The sequence below is a fragment of the Montipora foliosa genome, chromosome 2 (genome assembly GCF_036669935.1).
Source record: "Montipora foliosa isolate CH-2021 chromosome 2, ASM3666993v2, whole genome shotgun sequence".
In the NCBI taxonomy this organism is placed as follows: domain Eukaryota; kingdom Metazoa; phylum Cnidaria; class Anthozoa; order Scleractinia; family Acroporidae; genus Montipora; species Montipora foliosa.
The window spans coordinates 45538896-45557813 of NC_090870.1; the positions used below are offsets into that span (position 1 = coordinate 45538896).

The 18918-nt window shown below is 38.5% G+C and overlaps 1 protein-coding gene and 1 long non-coding RNA gene across 2 annotated transcripts in view; one reads left to right on the forward strand and one right to left on the reverse strand.

The window, feature by feature from the left end:
• LOC137993274 (hephaestin-like protein) overlaps positions 1-18918 on the forward strand; it is a 39792-nt gene that overhangs the window by 10129 nt on the left and 10745 nt on the right. The window contains exons 4-8 of the mRNA XM_068839017.1: positions 9561-9879; positions 10130-10325; positions 11216-11453; positions 12953-13123; positions 14499-14699. Coding sequence (XP_068695118.1) covers positions 9561-9879; positions 10130-10325; positions 11216-11453; positions 12953-13123; positions 14499-14699 — 1125 coding nt within the window. The remainder of the gene's footprint in view (positions 1-9560; positions 9880-10129; positions 10326-11215; positions 11454-12952; positions 13124-14498; positions 14700-18918) is intronic.
• On the reverse strand, positions 580-7285 carry LOC137993275 (uncharacterized). Its single transcript, XR_011121843.1, has 4 exons — positions 7014-7285; positions 6127-6200; positions 1724-1826; positions 580-715 (listed from the first exon to the last, which is right to left on the reverse strand). It is a non-coding gene; the product is annotated as an uncharacterized lncRNA (long non-coding RNA).

Consider the following 18918-nt stretch of genomic DNA (forward strand, 5'->3'; position numbering starts at 1 on the left):
TGTCCCCTTCTTGCCAGACTTGACGTCAATTCATTGAAACCAAATATTACAATAATAAGAAATGGTCTAAAGTACAGAAAAAATGCTGCTGAGTTGACATCTGTACAGTGACCTGTAAAACTGGAAAAACCTATTCTTCTTGCATCTATGGCTACCACGCTAAACCACGTTTGAACCACGCTAAAGTTACTGTGCTGCAGCATAGCAACCATTACAAACACTGTTGCATACAGCACCTTGCCCTTACTCTGCTTCAATGTGCCAGCAGATATTTGAGTTGAAAAAAAATACAGTGTGTTGCAGAGTTAAACGTACAATGAAATGAAAAAAAGAAAATAAATAATAACTAAGGAGACTTTTAACTCTGGGTCAATCGCCCAGCCAAGAAAGGGTAGGTTTGTGGCAGAGGTCTGCTTGACATATTTTGACCAGCCACTCTTGTGACTTTTGCTGCCGTTCTTTGCTGCCTCTTGCTCATATGAGCCTTGTAAGTGGCATCCAAGACTGCTTTAATATTGCGTAATTTGCTCCTTTCCCACTGTAGCGGTTTCACATCCCTTGCAGAGGGTCCACTTGTTTGTCCTCCATCTTCATCACTCTCCTCTGATGACATAAACTCAACAGCAATGTCTAGTTTTAGCAAATCTCTTGCTCTGTCCTTGTCCTGTGTGGAGAGTGCTGCTTTTTGCACAATTTCTAGTCAATAATTCAATTTCTAAAAACCCAACAATAGATAACTATCAGATGAAACATTTGAACAAAATCTTTTTCTTACTGTATACAACATGAACAGAAAAAAAAAAAAAAAAAAAAACAGAGTAGCATGAACAACCTGTCTTAAAATACCATAGAAGGGATTGGTTGCACTACCATGCGATGGACAATTGATTATAAGATACTTATATACATTTTGTATAAATGGATAGTGCATTTCCATTAATTTACTCTTGTCACCAATGCATGTCCAGAATTGACCCTAATGAAATGCACGTCGAATTTTGACTTCCAACACGAAATTTCCCGTTAAGTATAAGCATTTTCTATCTTTTTAAGATAAAAGTTAGGGTTAGCGTCATTTTAAGGTTAGGGTAACTACTGCTGTGTATCTTTATTTGAAGATAAGAGTATAGGGGACACTTTATGATGTTAATTGTCTGTAGTCTTAGACTTGAGTGGTGTTGAAGCTGGGGCGAAGACCAAGGAGACGCTTCATGAGGTTTAATGAAATCGGTGTGCATCTAATTAATCAATCCTGGACATATCAATCCTGGGTCAATCCTGGACATACACTGTATCTGTGCAAGCCATTTGTCTTCTCATGATCATTATTTCAATCACAGACACACTATATTGCCCTTGTTGCTATCAATAGAAATTACATCAACTGATTTGCCAACACCAATTATTCTACATGTACATGGCGCACACCATTGTCAAAAAAAGGTACAGAACCATGATACAACGTACCATGACTTCTAAGAGATGTAACAGTGGGGAAGGGGAAGATAAGAAAATAACATCCTTTTTACATTGCCAAAAGAATGGAAGCAATAATTGGTGTGAAGAGGTGGTTTTACTCGCAATTCATGTGCTCTTTTGTATTCTAAGGAAGGGCAGTTTGACAGACTATTGCCTTCTGTTTTGTTATACCTGACAGACATAGGATTTACAATACCCTGGAGAGGTACTGCACAAAAATGCAATGTGTTAATATGAACTGTACCTTTTATCTCTGCCTTGACCCATTTTTCCTTTCCAAAAATTAATTTCCTCTGATTTCTTTGACAATAATTTCCTCAATCTTCTTGTTCCCTTCATGGTCATATCTCAAGGGTTTAAGACAAAGCAAATCAAATGATTAAAATTAAAATGAACATGCAGGTAAGGTAATTTCCACCTATGTGGCATCTCTTAGCTAGAGGGTGTAATCATTGGAAGTACCATTTGGATATGAAGTACATGTACAGTGTAACATGCTTTGTAAGATGTAATTATGCTTGCTAGAAGTAGAGAATCATTATCTTAAACCAAGGTCATGAAATCATATTTTCAAAATGATATTTTAACACAATTGACCAAAGTGCTATTTTAACTCTCAAAGAGGGATTAACAGCTCTACTCTGTCAATGAAAGCCAATTGTAAAGTCACAACTCTCTTTGAAATTCAGTAGTAGATAAAACCTTAAATTGCATAATCTCAGCAATGTAACATCATGCTTTCAAAATAAAATTTTGACATCATTGACAAAAGTTCAGCCACTTTGTCCACTCAAAGATGGATAAAAAGCTATGGCACAGCCCACTCCAAGATGGGCAGCCTGACTTTTGTCAATGAAAGCCAATTACTGTTGAGTCAAACCACTCTTAAAAACTCAGTTGGCAATATAATTGGCATAACCCAACCTCAAAGGAATCATAAGTGCAAAATGAAATTTGGACATCATTGACAAAAGTGCCATTTTGTCCACTCAAAGATGGATAAAAAGCTTTAGCACAGCCCACTCAGAGATGGGCAGCCTGACTTTTGTCAATGAAAGCCAATTATTGTTAAGTCAAACCTCTCTTGGAAACTCAGTTGACAATATAATTTGCATAACCCAACCTCAAAGGAATCATACTTTCCAAATGAAATTTGGACATCATTGACAAAAGTGCCATTTTGTCCACTCAAAGATGGATAAACAGCTTTGGCACAGCCCACTCCAAGATGGGCAGCCTGACTTTTGTCAATGAAAGCCAATTATTGTTAAGTCAAACCTCTCTTGGGAACTCAGTTGACAATATAATTGGCATAACCTAACCTCAATGAAATCATACTTTTAAAATAAAATTTTGACATCATTGACAAAAGTGCCATTTTGTCCACTCAAATATGGATAAAAAGCTTTCGCACAGCCCACTCAGAGATGGGCGGCCTGACTTTTGTCAATGAAAGCCAATTATTGTTAAGTCACAACTCTCTTTGAAACTCAGTGAGCAATATAATTTGCATTTTTTATAACCTAACCACAACAAAATCATAATGTTCAAAATGAAATTTGGACATCATTGACAAAAGTGCCATTTTGTCCACTCAAAGATGGATAAAAAGCTTTGGCACAGCCCACTCAGAGATGGGTGGCCTGACTTTTGTCAATGAAAGCCAATTATTGTTAAGTCAAACCTCTCTTGGAAACTCAGTTGACAATATAATTGGCATAACCTAACCTCAATGAAATCATACTTTTAGAATAACATTTTGACATCATTGACAAAAGTGCCATTTTGTCCACTCAAAGATGGATAAAAAGCTTTGGCACAGCCCACTCAGAGATGAGCGGCCTGACTTTTGTCAATGAAAGCCAATTATTGTTAAGTCACAACTCTCTTTGAAACTCAGTGAGCAATATAATTTGCATTTTTTATAACCTAACCACAACAAAATCATAATGTTCAAAATGAAATTTGGACATCATTGATAAAAGTGCCATTTTGTCCACTCAAAGATGGATAAACAGCTTTGGCACAGCTCACTCCAAGATGGGCAGCCTGACTTTTGTCAATGAAAGCCAATTATTGTTAAGTCAAACCTCTCTTGGGAACTCAGTTGACAATATAATTGGCATAACCTAACCTCAATGAAATCATACTTTTAAAATAAAATTTTGACATCATTGACAAAAGTGCCATTTTGTCCACTAAAAGATGGATAAAAAGCTTTGGCACAGCCCACTCAGAAATGGGCAGCCTGACTTTTGTCAATGAAAGCCAATTATTGTTAAGTCAAACCTCTCTTGGAAACTCAGTTGACAATATAATTGGCATAACCTAACCTCAATGAAATCATACTTTTAAAATAAAAGTTTGACATCATTGACAAAAGTGCCATTTTGTCCACTCAAAGATGGATAAACAGCTTTGGCACAGCCCACTCAGAGATGGGCAGCCTGAATTTTGTCAATGAAAGCCAATTATCGTTAAGTCACAACTCTCTTTGAAACTCAGTGAGCAATATAATTTGCATAACCCAATCTAAAAGGAATCATACTTTCCAAATAAAATTTGGACATCATTGACAAAAGTGCCATTTTGTCCACTCAAAGATGGATAAACAGCTTTGGCACAGCCCACTCCAAGATGGGCAGCCTGACTTTTGTCAAAGAAAGCCAATTATTGTTAAGTCAAACCTCTCTTGGGAACTCAGTTGACAATATAATTGGCATAACCTAACCTCAATGAAATCATACTTTTAAAATAAAATTTTGACATCATTAAAATTAACAAAAGTGCCATTTTGTCCACTCAAAGATGGATAAAAAGCTTTGGCACAGCCCACTCAGAGATGGGCGGCCTGACTTTTGTCAATGAGAGCCAATTATTGTTAAGTCACAACTCTCTTTGAAACTCAGTGAGCAATATAATTTGCATTTTTTATAACCTAACCACAATGTAATGTTCAAAATGAAATTTGGACATCATTGATAAAAGTGCCATTTTGTCCACTCAAAGATGGATAAACAGTTTTGGCACAGCCCACTCCAAGATGGGCAGCCTGACTTTTGTCAATGAAAGCCAATTATTGTTAAGTCAAACCTACATGTATCTTGGAAACTCAGTTGACAATATAATTGGCATAACCTAATCTCAATGAAATCATACTTTTAAAATAAAATTTTGACATCATTGACAAAAGTGCCATTTTGTCCACTCAAAGATGGATAAAAAGCTTTGGCACAGCCCACTCAGAGATGGGCGGCCTGACTTTTGTGAATGAAAGCCAATTATTGTTAAGTCACAACTCTTTTTGAAACTCAGTGAGCAATATAACTTGCATTTTTTATAACCTAACCACAACAAAATCATAATGTTCAAAATGAAATTTGGACATCATTGATAAAAGTGCCATTTTCTCCACTCAAAGATGGGTAAACAGCTTTGGCACAGCCCACTCCAAGATGGGCAGCCTGACTTTTGTCAATGAAAGCCAATTATTGTTAAGTCAAACCTCTCTTGGAAACTCAGTTGACAATATACATATGTAATTGGCATAACCTAACCTCAATGAAATCATACTTTTAGAATAACATTTTGACATCATTGACAAAAGTGCCATTTTGTCCACTCAAAGATGGATAAAAAGCTTTGGCACAGCCCACTCAGAGATGAGCGGCCTGACTTTTGTCAATGAAAGCCAATAATTGTTAAGTCACAACTCTCTTTGAAACTCAGTGAGCAATATAATTTGCATTTTTTATAACCTAACCACAACAAAATCATAATGTTCAAAATGAAATTTGGACATCATTGATAAAAGTGCCATTTTGTCCACTCAAAGATGGATAAACAGCTTTGGCACAGCCCACTCCAAGATGGGCAGCCTGACTTTTGTCAATGAAAGCCAATTATTGTTAAGTCAAACCTCTCTTGGAAACTCAGTTGACAATATAATTGGCATAACCTAATCTCAATGAAATCATACTTTTAAAATAAAATTTTGACATCATTGACAAAAGTGCCATTTTGTCCACTCAAAGATGGATAAACAGCTTTGGCACAGCCCACTCAGAGATGGGCAGCCTGACTTTTGTCAATGAAAGCCAATTGTTAAGTCACAACTCTCTTTGAAACTCTCTATATTTGTACAATTTGCATGACCCTAATGAATAAATTCATTGGATATTGAAAATTGTACAGCATTGACGAAAGTGTTATTTTGCTGTCTGGGAGATATATTATGCAGCTTTAGCACAGCCCACCCAAAGAAATTTGGGACTACATATACCACAATGAGAGAGAGAGGTGTATTTAATTACAGTAATTTCCAATACAGTTGACTCCTCATACAAGAAAAATTATTATCATCCGGAAGTGGTCAGGCAAAAAAAAAAGGGAAAGAAAAACCAAAAAAGAAAGAGGATAAAGTTTGGATACCTAGGTTCTGAACTTGGTTAAATTTTAGTGAACATTAATTTTTGGACAGCAGAGAATTCCACTAACAATAGTCCAGGACAGCTGTATGTGACATACATGTAGTTGCATCGGCTTCTGCAAGATGGTGAACATTGGTTCCCACCATGGTTTATTTCTGAAAGATTACTGTATTTGTGATTTTGTATAGCATAGACAAGGGAGCATCTATTTACCAACCTGGCACTTGTCAGAAAGCCTGCAAAATCCTCCCTCTGTTTCCTCAATTCTCTGTAGGTCTTTCTGACAGCATCCTTTTATATAAACGCAAAAAGAAAATCACCATGGTTGGCTTTCTCGAGATGTCAGTCATTTTAAGTGACACAGGACAATGTCCACCATACCTTTAAGTGAATGAGAGGTGCACAAGTCCCACAGATTCTAACCACTTTTGAAGGAAAATAGGGAGTGTTTTTTAGCTTCAAAGGCACAGGCCTCGAGGGAGGAATGGGAGAATGCCGCCCAGGAAATTTTGCAAATCTAGTTTCTCCTAAGTGGCATCTCCTGCATTAGCCTGGGAGCAAGCTCTCTTGCAGGGTGGGTGGCTCACCCCCCAAGAGAGCTTGCTCGCAGGCTACTCCTGCATTGAACATCATTTTTATCACACATCCTTTCGCATGAACTTAATATTCAGTATGGAGCTATTTCCTTGCCAGGGAATAAAAAATCCCTGATGAAGTGAGCCTCTGTCGCACGAAACGCGTAGGAGAATAAAAAGAGTCATACAAGTACTTGTTCGCAGAAATGCTCCAAACTGGCTTAAAGGAACACACGTAACTCTAAACCTCAACATATAAACTTTGCCGCTAAAGCACTAAGGTGATATCTTCGTTCACAATTCTTATGAAAATACATTAATTTCACAACCGCTGTAACTCTTACTCGGTAAGATTTTTCTCGGTACAGTACTGTAATCATAATGTAACAATAAACGTTCTTGGTAAAACTCATATATTGATTACAACGCATGCAGTAAAAAGTTTTGAACGAAGGACTCTTTGGAGTTCACTTAATTTGACCGAGACTGAAAACAATAAGATTGCAGCAAACTACAATTCAGTACTTACGGAACAACTTGGATCAACCGACGTCGACGAGCGCTGTTTGGAACTGAAGAGACTCTTCTTCGCTTTTGATTTGCACATTGCGTCCAAACGATCGTTAAGCTTTTGGTTAACGGACCTCAGTTCAGCCAGCTCTTTCAAAACGGCTTCCATGGGACTCGGGGTCACTTTTTTGCTGTACTTTAGCATTGCTAGTACTTGGGCAACCTTCCCGTGAAACCATTTTATCTTTTGCCGAAACCGAAGGACTTCAAGAGAACGACCAAACAGCGAAATAGCAAGATTCAAAAGGCGCGCAATTATAATTGACCTCGGTTCAAAAACGAGGCAATCATGCGCGGTAAGGACAAAATGGGAGAAGGTTTCAAAGGTCGATAAACTGATCTTCATGTCGAAGAGTGAATGTGAAAGTTACAGTTTAAGCGAAGCAATATTGGTGTTCTTCAGATAGCGTTTCGAGAAGATTGTATCATTTTCATTTCGCGATTCATTGCCATAAATAGGAAGCATCAGAACATTGACAGTGTAATCGTGTGTCCTCTTTATTTGACTCCGATATATCTTTTTGCGGCCCAGTATTACTCCGTCTGTATCTTTGCATTTCAATTGAAACTTGGATAGATATTTACGAGGCTTGTAGAAGGCTGCAAGTATTACAAATGATTTCATTCTCGGTAACCCCTGGGGAAGCCAGCCAGGACGGGACGACGGACCTTTGCCAGTCCTCATAATGCTAGTGATTCCTTCGTCCGGTTTTGACTAACTGCCCCTGGGTCTCCGATGTCAAAGGTTTTTAAAACAAAGATCAAGGAGACACTATAAAGTATATCTATACTATACCTTGTTGAAAATGTTAATGCTTGTAACTGACTTGTAATATATACGTGTGGGTGGTTTTTTAGGACGTTTTGGCTAATGTTTCGGTTAATTCTTAAGCCTTCATTAAGTAGGGTTGATGTTTTAACGCGTGATTTAAAATAACGTTGCGCGAGCGGTATACGCGACCCTTTACATTTGAGGGTCATTGACTAGGAAGATGGGAGTAATTTTATCATATCATATACCCCTAGGCGTCAAGTGGACTTGCTTCAAAGGCTTTTTCTCACTTACAAGCTTGATAGCAAAATTTTTAAACTCAGTGAGGTTATTTCTGAATCGAATTTAATTTTGCGAGTCTTGGACGTATTTTGGGTGTTTCTGGTCTTGAAACATGTTCAAGATCACTTTTTTAGAATAAGTAAACCCCTGATTAAGAAAGGAATTAAGGCTTAAGTTTCTTAAGAATTAAACTGTGATGCTGCGTCGTTGACCTTTAGAGCGTTTTCCCTTATCAACTCGTTTGATAAGCTAAATTTTCGTAGGTTCACAAAGAGGTTTTTGGATCCTAAGAGGTTTTGGGGTTTTGGGCTGAGTTCCAAACATGGCTGGTGTAATCCTGTAAGTACTAATAAAACTTATCGGTTGTCCTAATATTTAGCGCTTTCCTTGCTTCCAACTATACCGCGATTAAGTGAGATGTATGATGCTGTATGAAGTTTTTCATCCGTAGCCTTCATTCGGTTCCCTTCGTTTTCGGAAGATATTTATAGAACAAGCCGTATGTATGCACCATGTATATATATTTATCTTTCCCGAGAATTTCCGAGGTTGTCCAGGCTTCTTTTGATGAAAAATTGATGTATTTGCATGATGCAAAACAATTGTCCAGGTATTGTTTAGAGCGCAAATTCAGTAGTAAACATGTACGCTGAACTGGCGCCATTTCATTTTGCCGAAAGTAGAAAAGCCCCTTGGAAAAAAATCTCGATTTTCTGAGCGAATCCGTTTTGCGGAAACACGAATGAAACACCCGTACGCGTTTCAATCAGCGGAAATGCTGCGGAAACGCGAAACCTTGTGATCGTTTTTCTCTATCGAGTTTCCCGTTGTATCCGCCCTGCGGAAACATAACGGAAAGTTGATGTATCGTGTTTCCGTCATTTTTCCGAATTTCGGAAACGCCTTATACGCTGTACGTGTTATCTACTTATTATGCATGTTTCAAACAGCTTAGATAAGAATTACTTCATGCTTCAATTTCACAAAAGGTAACGTCGATTTTAAATTACTCTATCTAAATGTTCGAGGGACTCGTTCATCCATAAAGAGCGAATCCGTTTTGCGGAAACACGAATGAAACACCCGTACGCGTTTCAGTCAGCGGAAATGCTGCGGAAACGCGAAACATTATGATCGTTTTTCTCTATCGAGTTTCCCGTTGTATCCGCCCTGCGGAAACATAACGGAAAGTTGATGTATCGTGTTTCCGTCATTTTTCCGAATTTCGGAAACGTCTTATTTCACCCTGTGTACGCACCTGTAGCCAACTGATAGGAAATCCTTTGAGATTTGGGGCTTCAGCGATGCTGTCCAGCTTCAATTTTGGCATGTATAATGAATTTCCCACACCCTACCGAATTTTGAAGTCAATGAATCTTAAATTGTTTTAATCAACTTATCGGTCCCATTATCCATTTGTAAATGAACTGACGATTCGTCCATATTTTATAGCATATTTCCATGGACAGATTTTCACCATTGATCATCACCGGCAAAGCATTGCGATTGCTCTGCCCGCGACATTTTTGACAGCAAACATGAACACTGTAAACGCAGGAACCTGGCTGTTAAACTGCATGGTGACGGGAAGCTATGATGGAGGAATGTACACTCTGTTCAAAGTAAACAAATGCGCCCGTAATGCTACTACGTCGATGCCTAGTGGTGGAACTATCCGAAGATACTTCATAGCCGCTGAGGAAAAATTGTGGAATTATGCACCTAGTGGTTTGAATAAAATAACAGGGGAATCACTCACCCGGCCAGGAAGGTATTTTAGAGTCATTATTACCAGGGCGGTTTCAAATCACTTCATGGGAATTTTTGTTTTCGAGATAATATTTTTCGCGGGATATTAATTCCCCGATCTTTTTTATTGTGGAGACTAAGCCCTATGTAAAAAAAGAAAAACAAGGGGGTGGTGGGGAGGGGGAGGGGGAGGGGGAGGGGGAGGGAGGGGTGCTGGACAATGAGAGAAATGAGTCTAGGGTGCAATATATATTTAATATCCTGTTATTCAGCGAGTCATCAAAGTACTTCATTCAAGCAGACGACAGAATTGGAGGCACCTACAAGAAGGCTCTGTATTTCGAGTATACGGACGAATCGTTTAGCATTTTGAAGAACAGGACTGAAGACCAACTACATCTTGGGTACCTCGGCCCTGTCATTCGCGGTGCAGTTGGTGATACCATACAAGTGGTCTTCAAAAACATGGTCAGTTGTCTTTGTTTAATTTTCTTTTGAAGAACCCATTAACAGATCAAAATACTTTGTTCCTGACGAACCTACCTTTTTTTTGTCAGAAGAACCTTTTTTTTATAAGAATGTCGAGGCTGAAATCATGCCAAAATGTTCAAGAATATGAAACAATTCTCTATTTTCGAATTCCCCATAATACACTTTGTTTGCCCCCCCAAATTTTGCATAAACTATTGTTTTCAAATGCTCTTGAGGACACTGCATATTCCCAAGAGCATTTGAAAACAATGGTTTATGCAAAATTTGGGGGGCAAACAAAGTGTATTATGGGAAATTCGAAAATAGAGAATAAAACAGACCCAGAGTCGGTTCAGCACGTCTGATTTAATTTGGCTCGTTTAATTGAAAACCAGATGTCACACATAATGCAATTAACAATTTTCTGGTAACGTCTTTATTGTCTTTGACATATCATAATTGAACTTGAAGGGTTTGAACGTTCAACATCAGCTCAAAACTTAAACGTCGTTGGTAGAAAAGTAGTCACGGTATTGAGATTTCGGTAAGGGAGGCTATAAAGGGGGCTAATAAAAGCTTCAGAGAAAGATGAGCAATGCAGATTAATTAAATTGCATGCTTGATGTCAAAATTGTGAAGGATTCGGGTTTGCTGAGGAGAACGTAGAAAAGACTGAAAAGAAGAAAGTACGATTGTAAAAAATTGAACTCTGAGGGTTACGCAGTATTCACTTCCTATGGCTACCTTTGAATCATAATGCAGGAAGATAATCCCGTAATTTCTCCCATTCATTTTACAAGTCTTATTCGATATTAAAGCCCGATCTGCCTGGGATTTACAATAGCACTGCGACGTATCTCAGTACTCTTTTGACCGGGCGATTACAGGCTTCAAGAAACTACAGCATTCATCCTATCGGTGTTCTATTCAACAAATCCAACGAAGGAGCGTTATATCAGGATGGTACATCCGGAGACGAAAAAACTGATGATGCGATTCCACCCAGAGGAACTTATACCTACCACTGGACTGTTCCCGAGGAAATGGGTCCCAGGCCGACCGACCCGCAATGTTTAACAAGCATGTATCTATCATTTGTCGACCCAACAAAGGATCGATACGCTGGTATGTTTAATGTCCAGAAAACATAACAATACCAAATCAGAAAGGCTTAATCGGAATGACAATGCTTCTTTTTTCCTTCGCCATTTGAGTACGGTGTATGAAAGTCTACCTCGCTTTTCCTGTATACGCCATCGATTCCCTAAAGTTATGCTTTCTCTTCTCGTTATGGTGGTGGTGCTGGCATTATCACAACCAACGTACGTTGAAAAATTTAATTGTCGTCAATTAATGTTAATTGCTCTCACAAAACGTGCTAAGGGTCGAGACGATATTGAGTTCACTTGGAGCGTGTTGCTTCTGCTAATGATGGGGCCGCCGGTGAAAATCAACCCTTCTTAAGCTCTAGGTCCGTAGTTCAAAAAGAAGAATCTCATTTTCATATTAAAGTTATGGTCCTCGTTTTCCTGACAGACCTTGCTTTCTTTTCATTTGAATTTGTGCCTCAAGTGCTAGCCACGTGTTCAGTAATATGATTTTTAAATTCTCTATTTTCACATTCCCCATAATACTCTTTGTTTGCCCCCCCAAATTTTGTATAAACCTTTGTTTTCAAATGCTCTTGGAAATACGCAGTGGCTTATGCAAAATTTGGGGAGCAGATAAAGTGTGTTATGAGGAGTGTGAAATTAGAGAATGGAAAAAAAACATGGCCTTTTATGATGGTACAATTCTCCGTCAAATTGAGTTAGTAAGAGTTTAGTTTAGGTTTTACCATTTGAGGTTTTTAATTGAATATCCAATGATTCAGCCCTTTCAAGTTAAACACAAAACGAAACTTTCTATAATCATCAAGAAGATAAATAATAGTTTCTGAAATTTCGGTGTTCTCTATTTTCGCATTCCCCATAGTACGTTTTGTTTGACCCCCAAACAAACACTGCATATTCCTGAGACCATTTGAAAATTTTGAGGGGCAAACAAAGTGTATTATGGAGAATGTGAAAATAGAGAATTATTATAAGAAACCACAAGATATGATGTTATAATTGATTGAGTACAGTTAGAATTTAATACGTACGAGTGATGTTTGGAAAGTTCCCAACATTGGACTGAGTCATAATGTGAGGACTACAAAACAATGCGAGTGAGTTGCTATCAATTACGTCTTGTACGAGACGTGGGTGTGTGGGTGTCTATGATACACGCGGCAAAAATTTCTCGATCTATTTTCAAGGAAAAATTCAATTCATGCATGTGTTCAAAGCTGAGTTGATTATTAAAAACTGTCATCCAGATTTCGATTACTCTATTTGGAATATCATTTTAAATATTTGGCGCACATTTTGCGGGTTGTGTGCATTAAAAATAGAAAACTGCGGTCAGCAAATATTCGTTCCGATTTTCCCCAAATGGTGCGCGCGTTGTTACCATAGTAACTTAATTGAGACTTTGGGATAAATCATACTGTTTTTTTGTGATAAGAATCGGGTCATTTTAGTAATGTATTATAATTTATGTAACTATCGTTTCATAAACGAGATTTTCTCTTGGGATTTCAGGTCTCTTTGGTCCTCTGTTGATCTGCAAAGAAGGCAGTTTGGATTCCCACAACAAACAAAAGAATTTTGAAAGAGAATTTATTCTTTACTTCTCTGTTACTCTGGAGAAAGTTTCTTGGTACTACGACTTCAACAAACAGCAAGCTAAGAATTCCTCCATCATTAATGAAGGTGTGAATTCGATTTATTAATTTATCAATTAATTAGTAGGTTTACCTATTTTCCAAGCGCGCCTGCTCAGAATTGAAACTCCGTGTGCGAAGTCACACTCGTCTTTCAATTCGTCTTTGTCACACGGCGGCCATGCATTGTCCCGGGAGACCAAAAGAGCTTTGTTCTACCACGCCAAGCCTCGCAGTGGAAACCATGGGGGTGAGGCTTGGCGTGGTAAAACAAAGCTTTTTTGGTCTCCCGGGACAATATGGCCGCCGTGTGACAAGGGCGAATCTAAACAAGGAATAACGATCCGGGAAAAAGCGGAGACGCTCGCAGCATAATATTGGGAGATTTTACTACTTTTTAGCCACATAAGTGCGTTAACGTTGTTTATGGTTCACTGATGTTCACTAGTAATAAGATAGAATCGCACGAGTTACCTTTATGTTTGAGTTGGATAAAACAGGAAACGGTCAAACTATTTCAGACAAATTAATTTCATTACATTTCGAGAGGTGATAGATGGTATCCCTGTGGCCCATGATATTTATTTGAAATCTATTTTTAGATCGCGTCCGTGCTGCGAAGGTTATTTTTATCCGTTGTTACCGTGACCTCGCGGTTCACTTCAGCTCACACGAACTGACCAATAACATGTTGTCTCAGTTGAAATAACTACACAGTATGACAAAGAATTAATAATAGATTTCACGTAATTTTCGTCGGAATAGGGCCAAATATGGGGGATTCCGCGCTATCTTACCTCATACTCTTGATCATTTAGCTCAAATGCACCTTTGCAAGCGTTTCCCTTTCCCAGCACACGGCTAGTTTGCATGACAAATTTGGAAACAATCGTAGCTTTATGAGCCCATCGATAGCGTACATTTAAAAATTATTTCATGTCACACGTTGGATACGAGATGGCAAATAGCCAACGAGGCGTCCAACGCCGAGTTACCTATAACCGATCGCATATCAAAGATCTCAAAGCGAATGGAATAATTGTTATACTTAAATTTCAATGAATTCTGTGAACATTGGGATACTTGAGAAATTTCGCTTCCTGACACAAACTGTTCAGCTCAGCAACACTTGGTGCAACTGCAAACATTAGGTGATCGATTGAGCTGATAACCGACGTTTAGTGAGCAAATCAGTCCTGGCTGTTGGAGGTATGGTCAACTCTAGGTGGCGTTGAATACCATGGGAATCTACAAATTTTGATACAAGCAAACCAAAGATTAGCTCGAACGCCATGCGTCGAGCAGCACAACCTAATGCGTTAGAAATGCAATATTCTAGGTTGAAAACTGAAATCATGAATTTGAGTCTACTGCGATCGATTCCAAAAGAAAGATCACTTTTTGGTACTATTATTGTTTTTCAGCGGACGCAGCTTACATTAGCAGCAACAAAATGCATGATATCAATGGCTACGTTTATGGAAACCTGCCAGGTCTGAGCATGTGCAGAGGCGATCGTGTGTCCTGGCATATCATGAGTGGAATACTGATGCATTCTGCTTCTTTCTATGGCAACACTGTTATTTTTAATGGCAGACGAACAGACGTTATAGGACTTGTACAAGGTGAGGAAAGATGTTAATAAGATAACAATGTTCATGTAATAGTAGCCTGCAACCAGGTTCTTCCGTTGAAAATGGCACACTGTCGAAATAAAGGGGCTTGGTGACTGGTTCGAAAGAAAGAAACTAGTCACCAAGCCCCTTTATTGAGACCGCGTGCCATTTTCAACGTAAGGGCCTGCTTGCAGGCTAATGTAATGGCAACGCTTGTAGTTTGCAAAAGGGTTACTTTCCAAGAAAAAACTGTGGAGCTGCCTCGGTAGGGAGTAAACTTAACATCAAAACTTGCTTAAGGACGGTGCCTACTATTGTTATTGCGCATATGTTCTGCGCATCTCGAGATACTCGGATTTCCTATCGCTGATGCATACTAATACAGGGATATTTTTGCGCGGTTTAAAATTATGCAGAGAAAGTAGATCTTAGTAAGTACTATTGGTATCCAAAAAGAAAATTGGGGGTAACCATGCATTTTTCAGAGATAATTAAGCTTCAATTTGACAAAGAACGCCATACATGGCTTTGTATTTTAAAGTTTCTTACAAATATTGTTCATGAATAATCTTTGAAAAATACGTGGTTACCCCCAAATTTCTTTTTTGATTTCAATAACACTTGTTAAGATCTATATTTCCCGCATAATCATAAACCGGGGCAAAAATACCTTTGAATTAGTAGGCACCGTCCTTAACTATGGCGCGCCGTTTCGGACAAAAATACTTGTTGTAGAATATCTAATACATCTAGCAAATACATACAACTTATCTTGGGAAATATACAACTTATGGAAAAAAATATATCACTTATTGTGAAAAATATACTACTTACTACCAAAATATACAACTTGTTGGGCAAATAAACACCTCAGTGTAAAAAGTACGACTTACATGAAAAATGTACCGAAATTCGGAAATATACAACTTGTGTTGTAAAAATAATACTTCGCCCGCGGTGCTTTGGTCAGCTAACTGTCGCAAAAGCCTTGCACCCTAGGCAAGATGGCCGCAAGAAATATGTCGTCTGTCTTGTCGTGTGCGGAGCGTACAGCTTTTCTGGATGTGTTAAACGTAGGAAAATATATATATCACGAATTTCAAAGGGGATTTTTTGTAGCTGATAGCGTAACAATTGAAAGACTGCGAGATCGTTGCCTAGAATTCGTTATGTCCCTTCTCGTTGTCTCAAGACCACTGGAATCTCAGCAAAATGTTACGGATGACATCCTTCTAGCAGTTATCGAATTCCAAACACTTATTCAACGCTTAGAAGAACGACTTAGCTTCATTGATAAAAGAGAAGTCCATTATTCATGTCCAACCATGTCATCAAAGAGAAGAGGGCGACCAACCCTGGTAATTCCAGAAGAACAACTGGATGGGTTAAGATCACTTGGGTTTTCATGGTCTGGTATAGCTAAAATGTTGGGTGTATCAGAAAAAACTGTAAGGCGCAGAAGAGACAGTTACAGTATGGCTTCTTCTCACGGGAACTTTTCTCTGAAATAAGTGATGACGAGGTTGATAATGTAGTTGAACATGTCCTGCAAATGTCACCAAATTCTGGTGAAAAGATGATCATGGGCTGGTTTAGAGGAAGAGGAATCCGTGTCCAAAGGTGGAGACAAGGTGGCAAAGAACTGTAACTAAGAGACGAGTTTACTCTGTACCAACTAAAAATTCTTTGTGGTAAGAAATTAACTACAGGCATAAAATATTTTATTACTCTAACTGTCTCTTCTGCGCCTTATAGTTTTTTCTGATACACCCAACATTTTAGCTATACCAGACAATGAAAACCCAAGTGATCTTAACCCATTCAGTTGTTCTTCTGGAATTACCAGGGTTGGTCGCCCTCTTCTCTTTGATGACATGGTTGGACATGAATAATGGACTTCTCTTTTATCAATGAAGCTAAGTCGTTCTTCTAAGCGTTGAATAAGTGTTTGGAATTCCATAACTGCTAGAAGGATGTCATCCATAACATTTTGCTGAGATTCCAGTGGTCTTGAGACAACGAGAAGGGACATAACGAATTCTAGGCAACGATCTCGCAGTCTTTTAATTGTTACGCTATCAGCTACAAAAAATCCCCTTTGAAATTCGTCTTACGTTTAACACATCCAGAAAAGCTGTACGCTCCGCACACGACAAGACAGACGACATATTTCTTGCGGCCATCTTGCCTAGGGTGCAAGGCTTTTGCGACAGTTAGCTGACCAAAGCACCGCGGGCGAAGTATTATTTTTACAACACAAGTTGTATATTTCCGAATTTCGGTACATTTTTCATGTAAGTCGTACTTTTTACACAGAGGTGTTTATTTGCCCAACAAGTTGTATATTTTGGTAGTAAGTAGTATATTTTTCACAATAAGTGATATATTTTTTTTCTATAAGTTGTATATTTCCCAAGATAAGTTGTATGTATTTGCTAGATGTATTAGATATTCTACAACAAGTATTTTTGTCCGAAACGGCGCGCCATACTTAACCACCATAAGGAAGATTTGCGGGCTGACGTTTTTGCTATTAGCACTTTTATATCCCAGGGAAGTAGAGATGGCTTAGTAGTTATAGTTCGCCCTATGTAAAGCAATCCAGGTAGCCCTCGGGTTCCAGAACCCAGGCCGTGGATTCTGGATCCAAAATAGAGGATCCCGAATCCCGAGTCTTGAATTCCGGATTCTTAACTCACGGGTTCCACTGAAATGGATCCTGGATTCCATCGAAATCTGTGGATTCTGGATTCCAAAGCCTCACTTTTGCTGGATTCCGGAATCCGGATTCCATCATATTGGGGGATAGCATTCGCCTCCCACCGATGTGGCCCGGGTTCGACTTCGGATTCGTGGCCGTGTGGGTTAAGTTCGTTGTTGGTTCTTTACTCTTCTCTGAGAGGTTTTTCTCCGGGTTCTCCGGTTTTCCCTTCTTCTCAAAAACCAACATCTCCAAATTTCGATTCCATTGGACGCAGGACCTCCCTGTAAACCACTTTCGGGTGAGTGGAGCTTCCTGGGTAAATATCAAGGTTTATTATTATTATTATTATTATTATTATGATTATTATTATGATTATTATTATTATTATTACTGTTATTTTGTCCCTTCATTGGTCTAAGTTACCGCTATTAAATCAGTTGTCACTTGATAGTCAGACCAATCTGATTAATTTTTGAATTTTATTACTTAACACTGGAGATAATAATTAAATTATTCTTGGCAGCATGCATTTAAAATAAGCTTGTGCGCTTTATTTGGCAAGCTTTACATTTGCTTGTTTATTCATCAATTTGCCAACAAAAGGCGTTAACACATAATCTCCTACAAAATGTATCAGGTAACCCAACCGAACCATCACCTATGAAAGTAAGACCTACAGCTAAGCTAATAAGAAAAAGAAAACAGTTTTAAGCAACACCGCAGAGTAATTTTAAAGTAATAATTGCGACAATCACAAGCTGAACGCACTCATTTTGAGCAAGTTTCAAATGTTTGATTTAAATTCTTATTGGATAACTAATTTGAGTTCAGTTCTCACACTTCCTCCGTATTCCTGTTATCTAATAAACATAAAATGTTTGGCAAATGGCAAGCAACCTTAGACGAAGCATTACTGGACAAATCTAAAAAGGAAGGAAGGGAAAGGAAGTCTAGGAACGTCACACGCAAAGGTGTGCTAGGGGTGTCTTTTCCGTTGGAGAGAAGCTTGGGAAATCAGTTCTTAAAGGAATTTTCGAAAGTTTGTTGCATTTCCTAACAAACTGCCCGCAACGCTTTTTCGCGCACTAAGGCCATCTTCCGTGGGATAAGATTTCGCTGCCACCTTTGTAGCATTCAGCCGCGTTCTTTGAAGAACAAGTCAGGGTACAGTTGTTGTTATTCTTATGCAAGTGTATTGGCAGGGTATTCATTGGTTAAGCTTAAGCCGAGATTTTCTTTGTTTTCATTATCGCTAGTGATTTGTTCCATTTGCGTGGAACCCTTATGAACATTTCCAGCGAAAGATTATATGTACACGGCAAAGACTGACGTTAAGGGTCTTAATTCTGGGTTAAATTACCATTTTCATTATAATGAAATAGTTAGTGAGATTTGGTGATAAAACACTTTTGAAAACCTGTAAAGTGATGAAGTGTGAGAGAATATGGATATTTGCGAATTCTCTCGTCACATTTAAATTACCCCACTCTCTGAAACACTTCAACAACACTGGATTAAAATGAA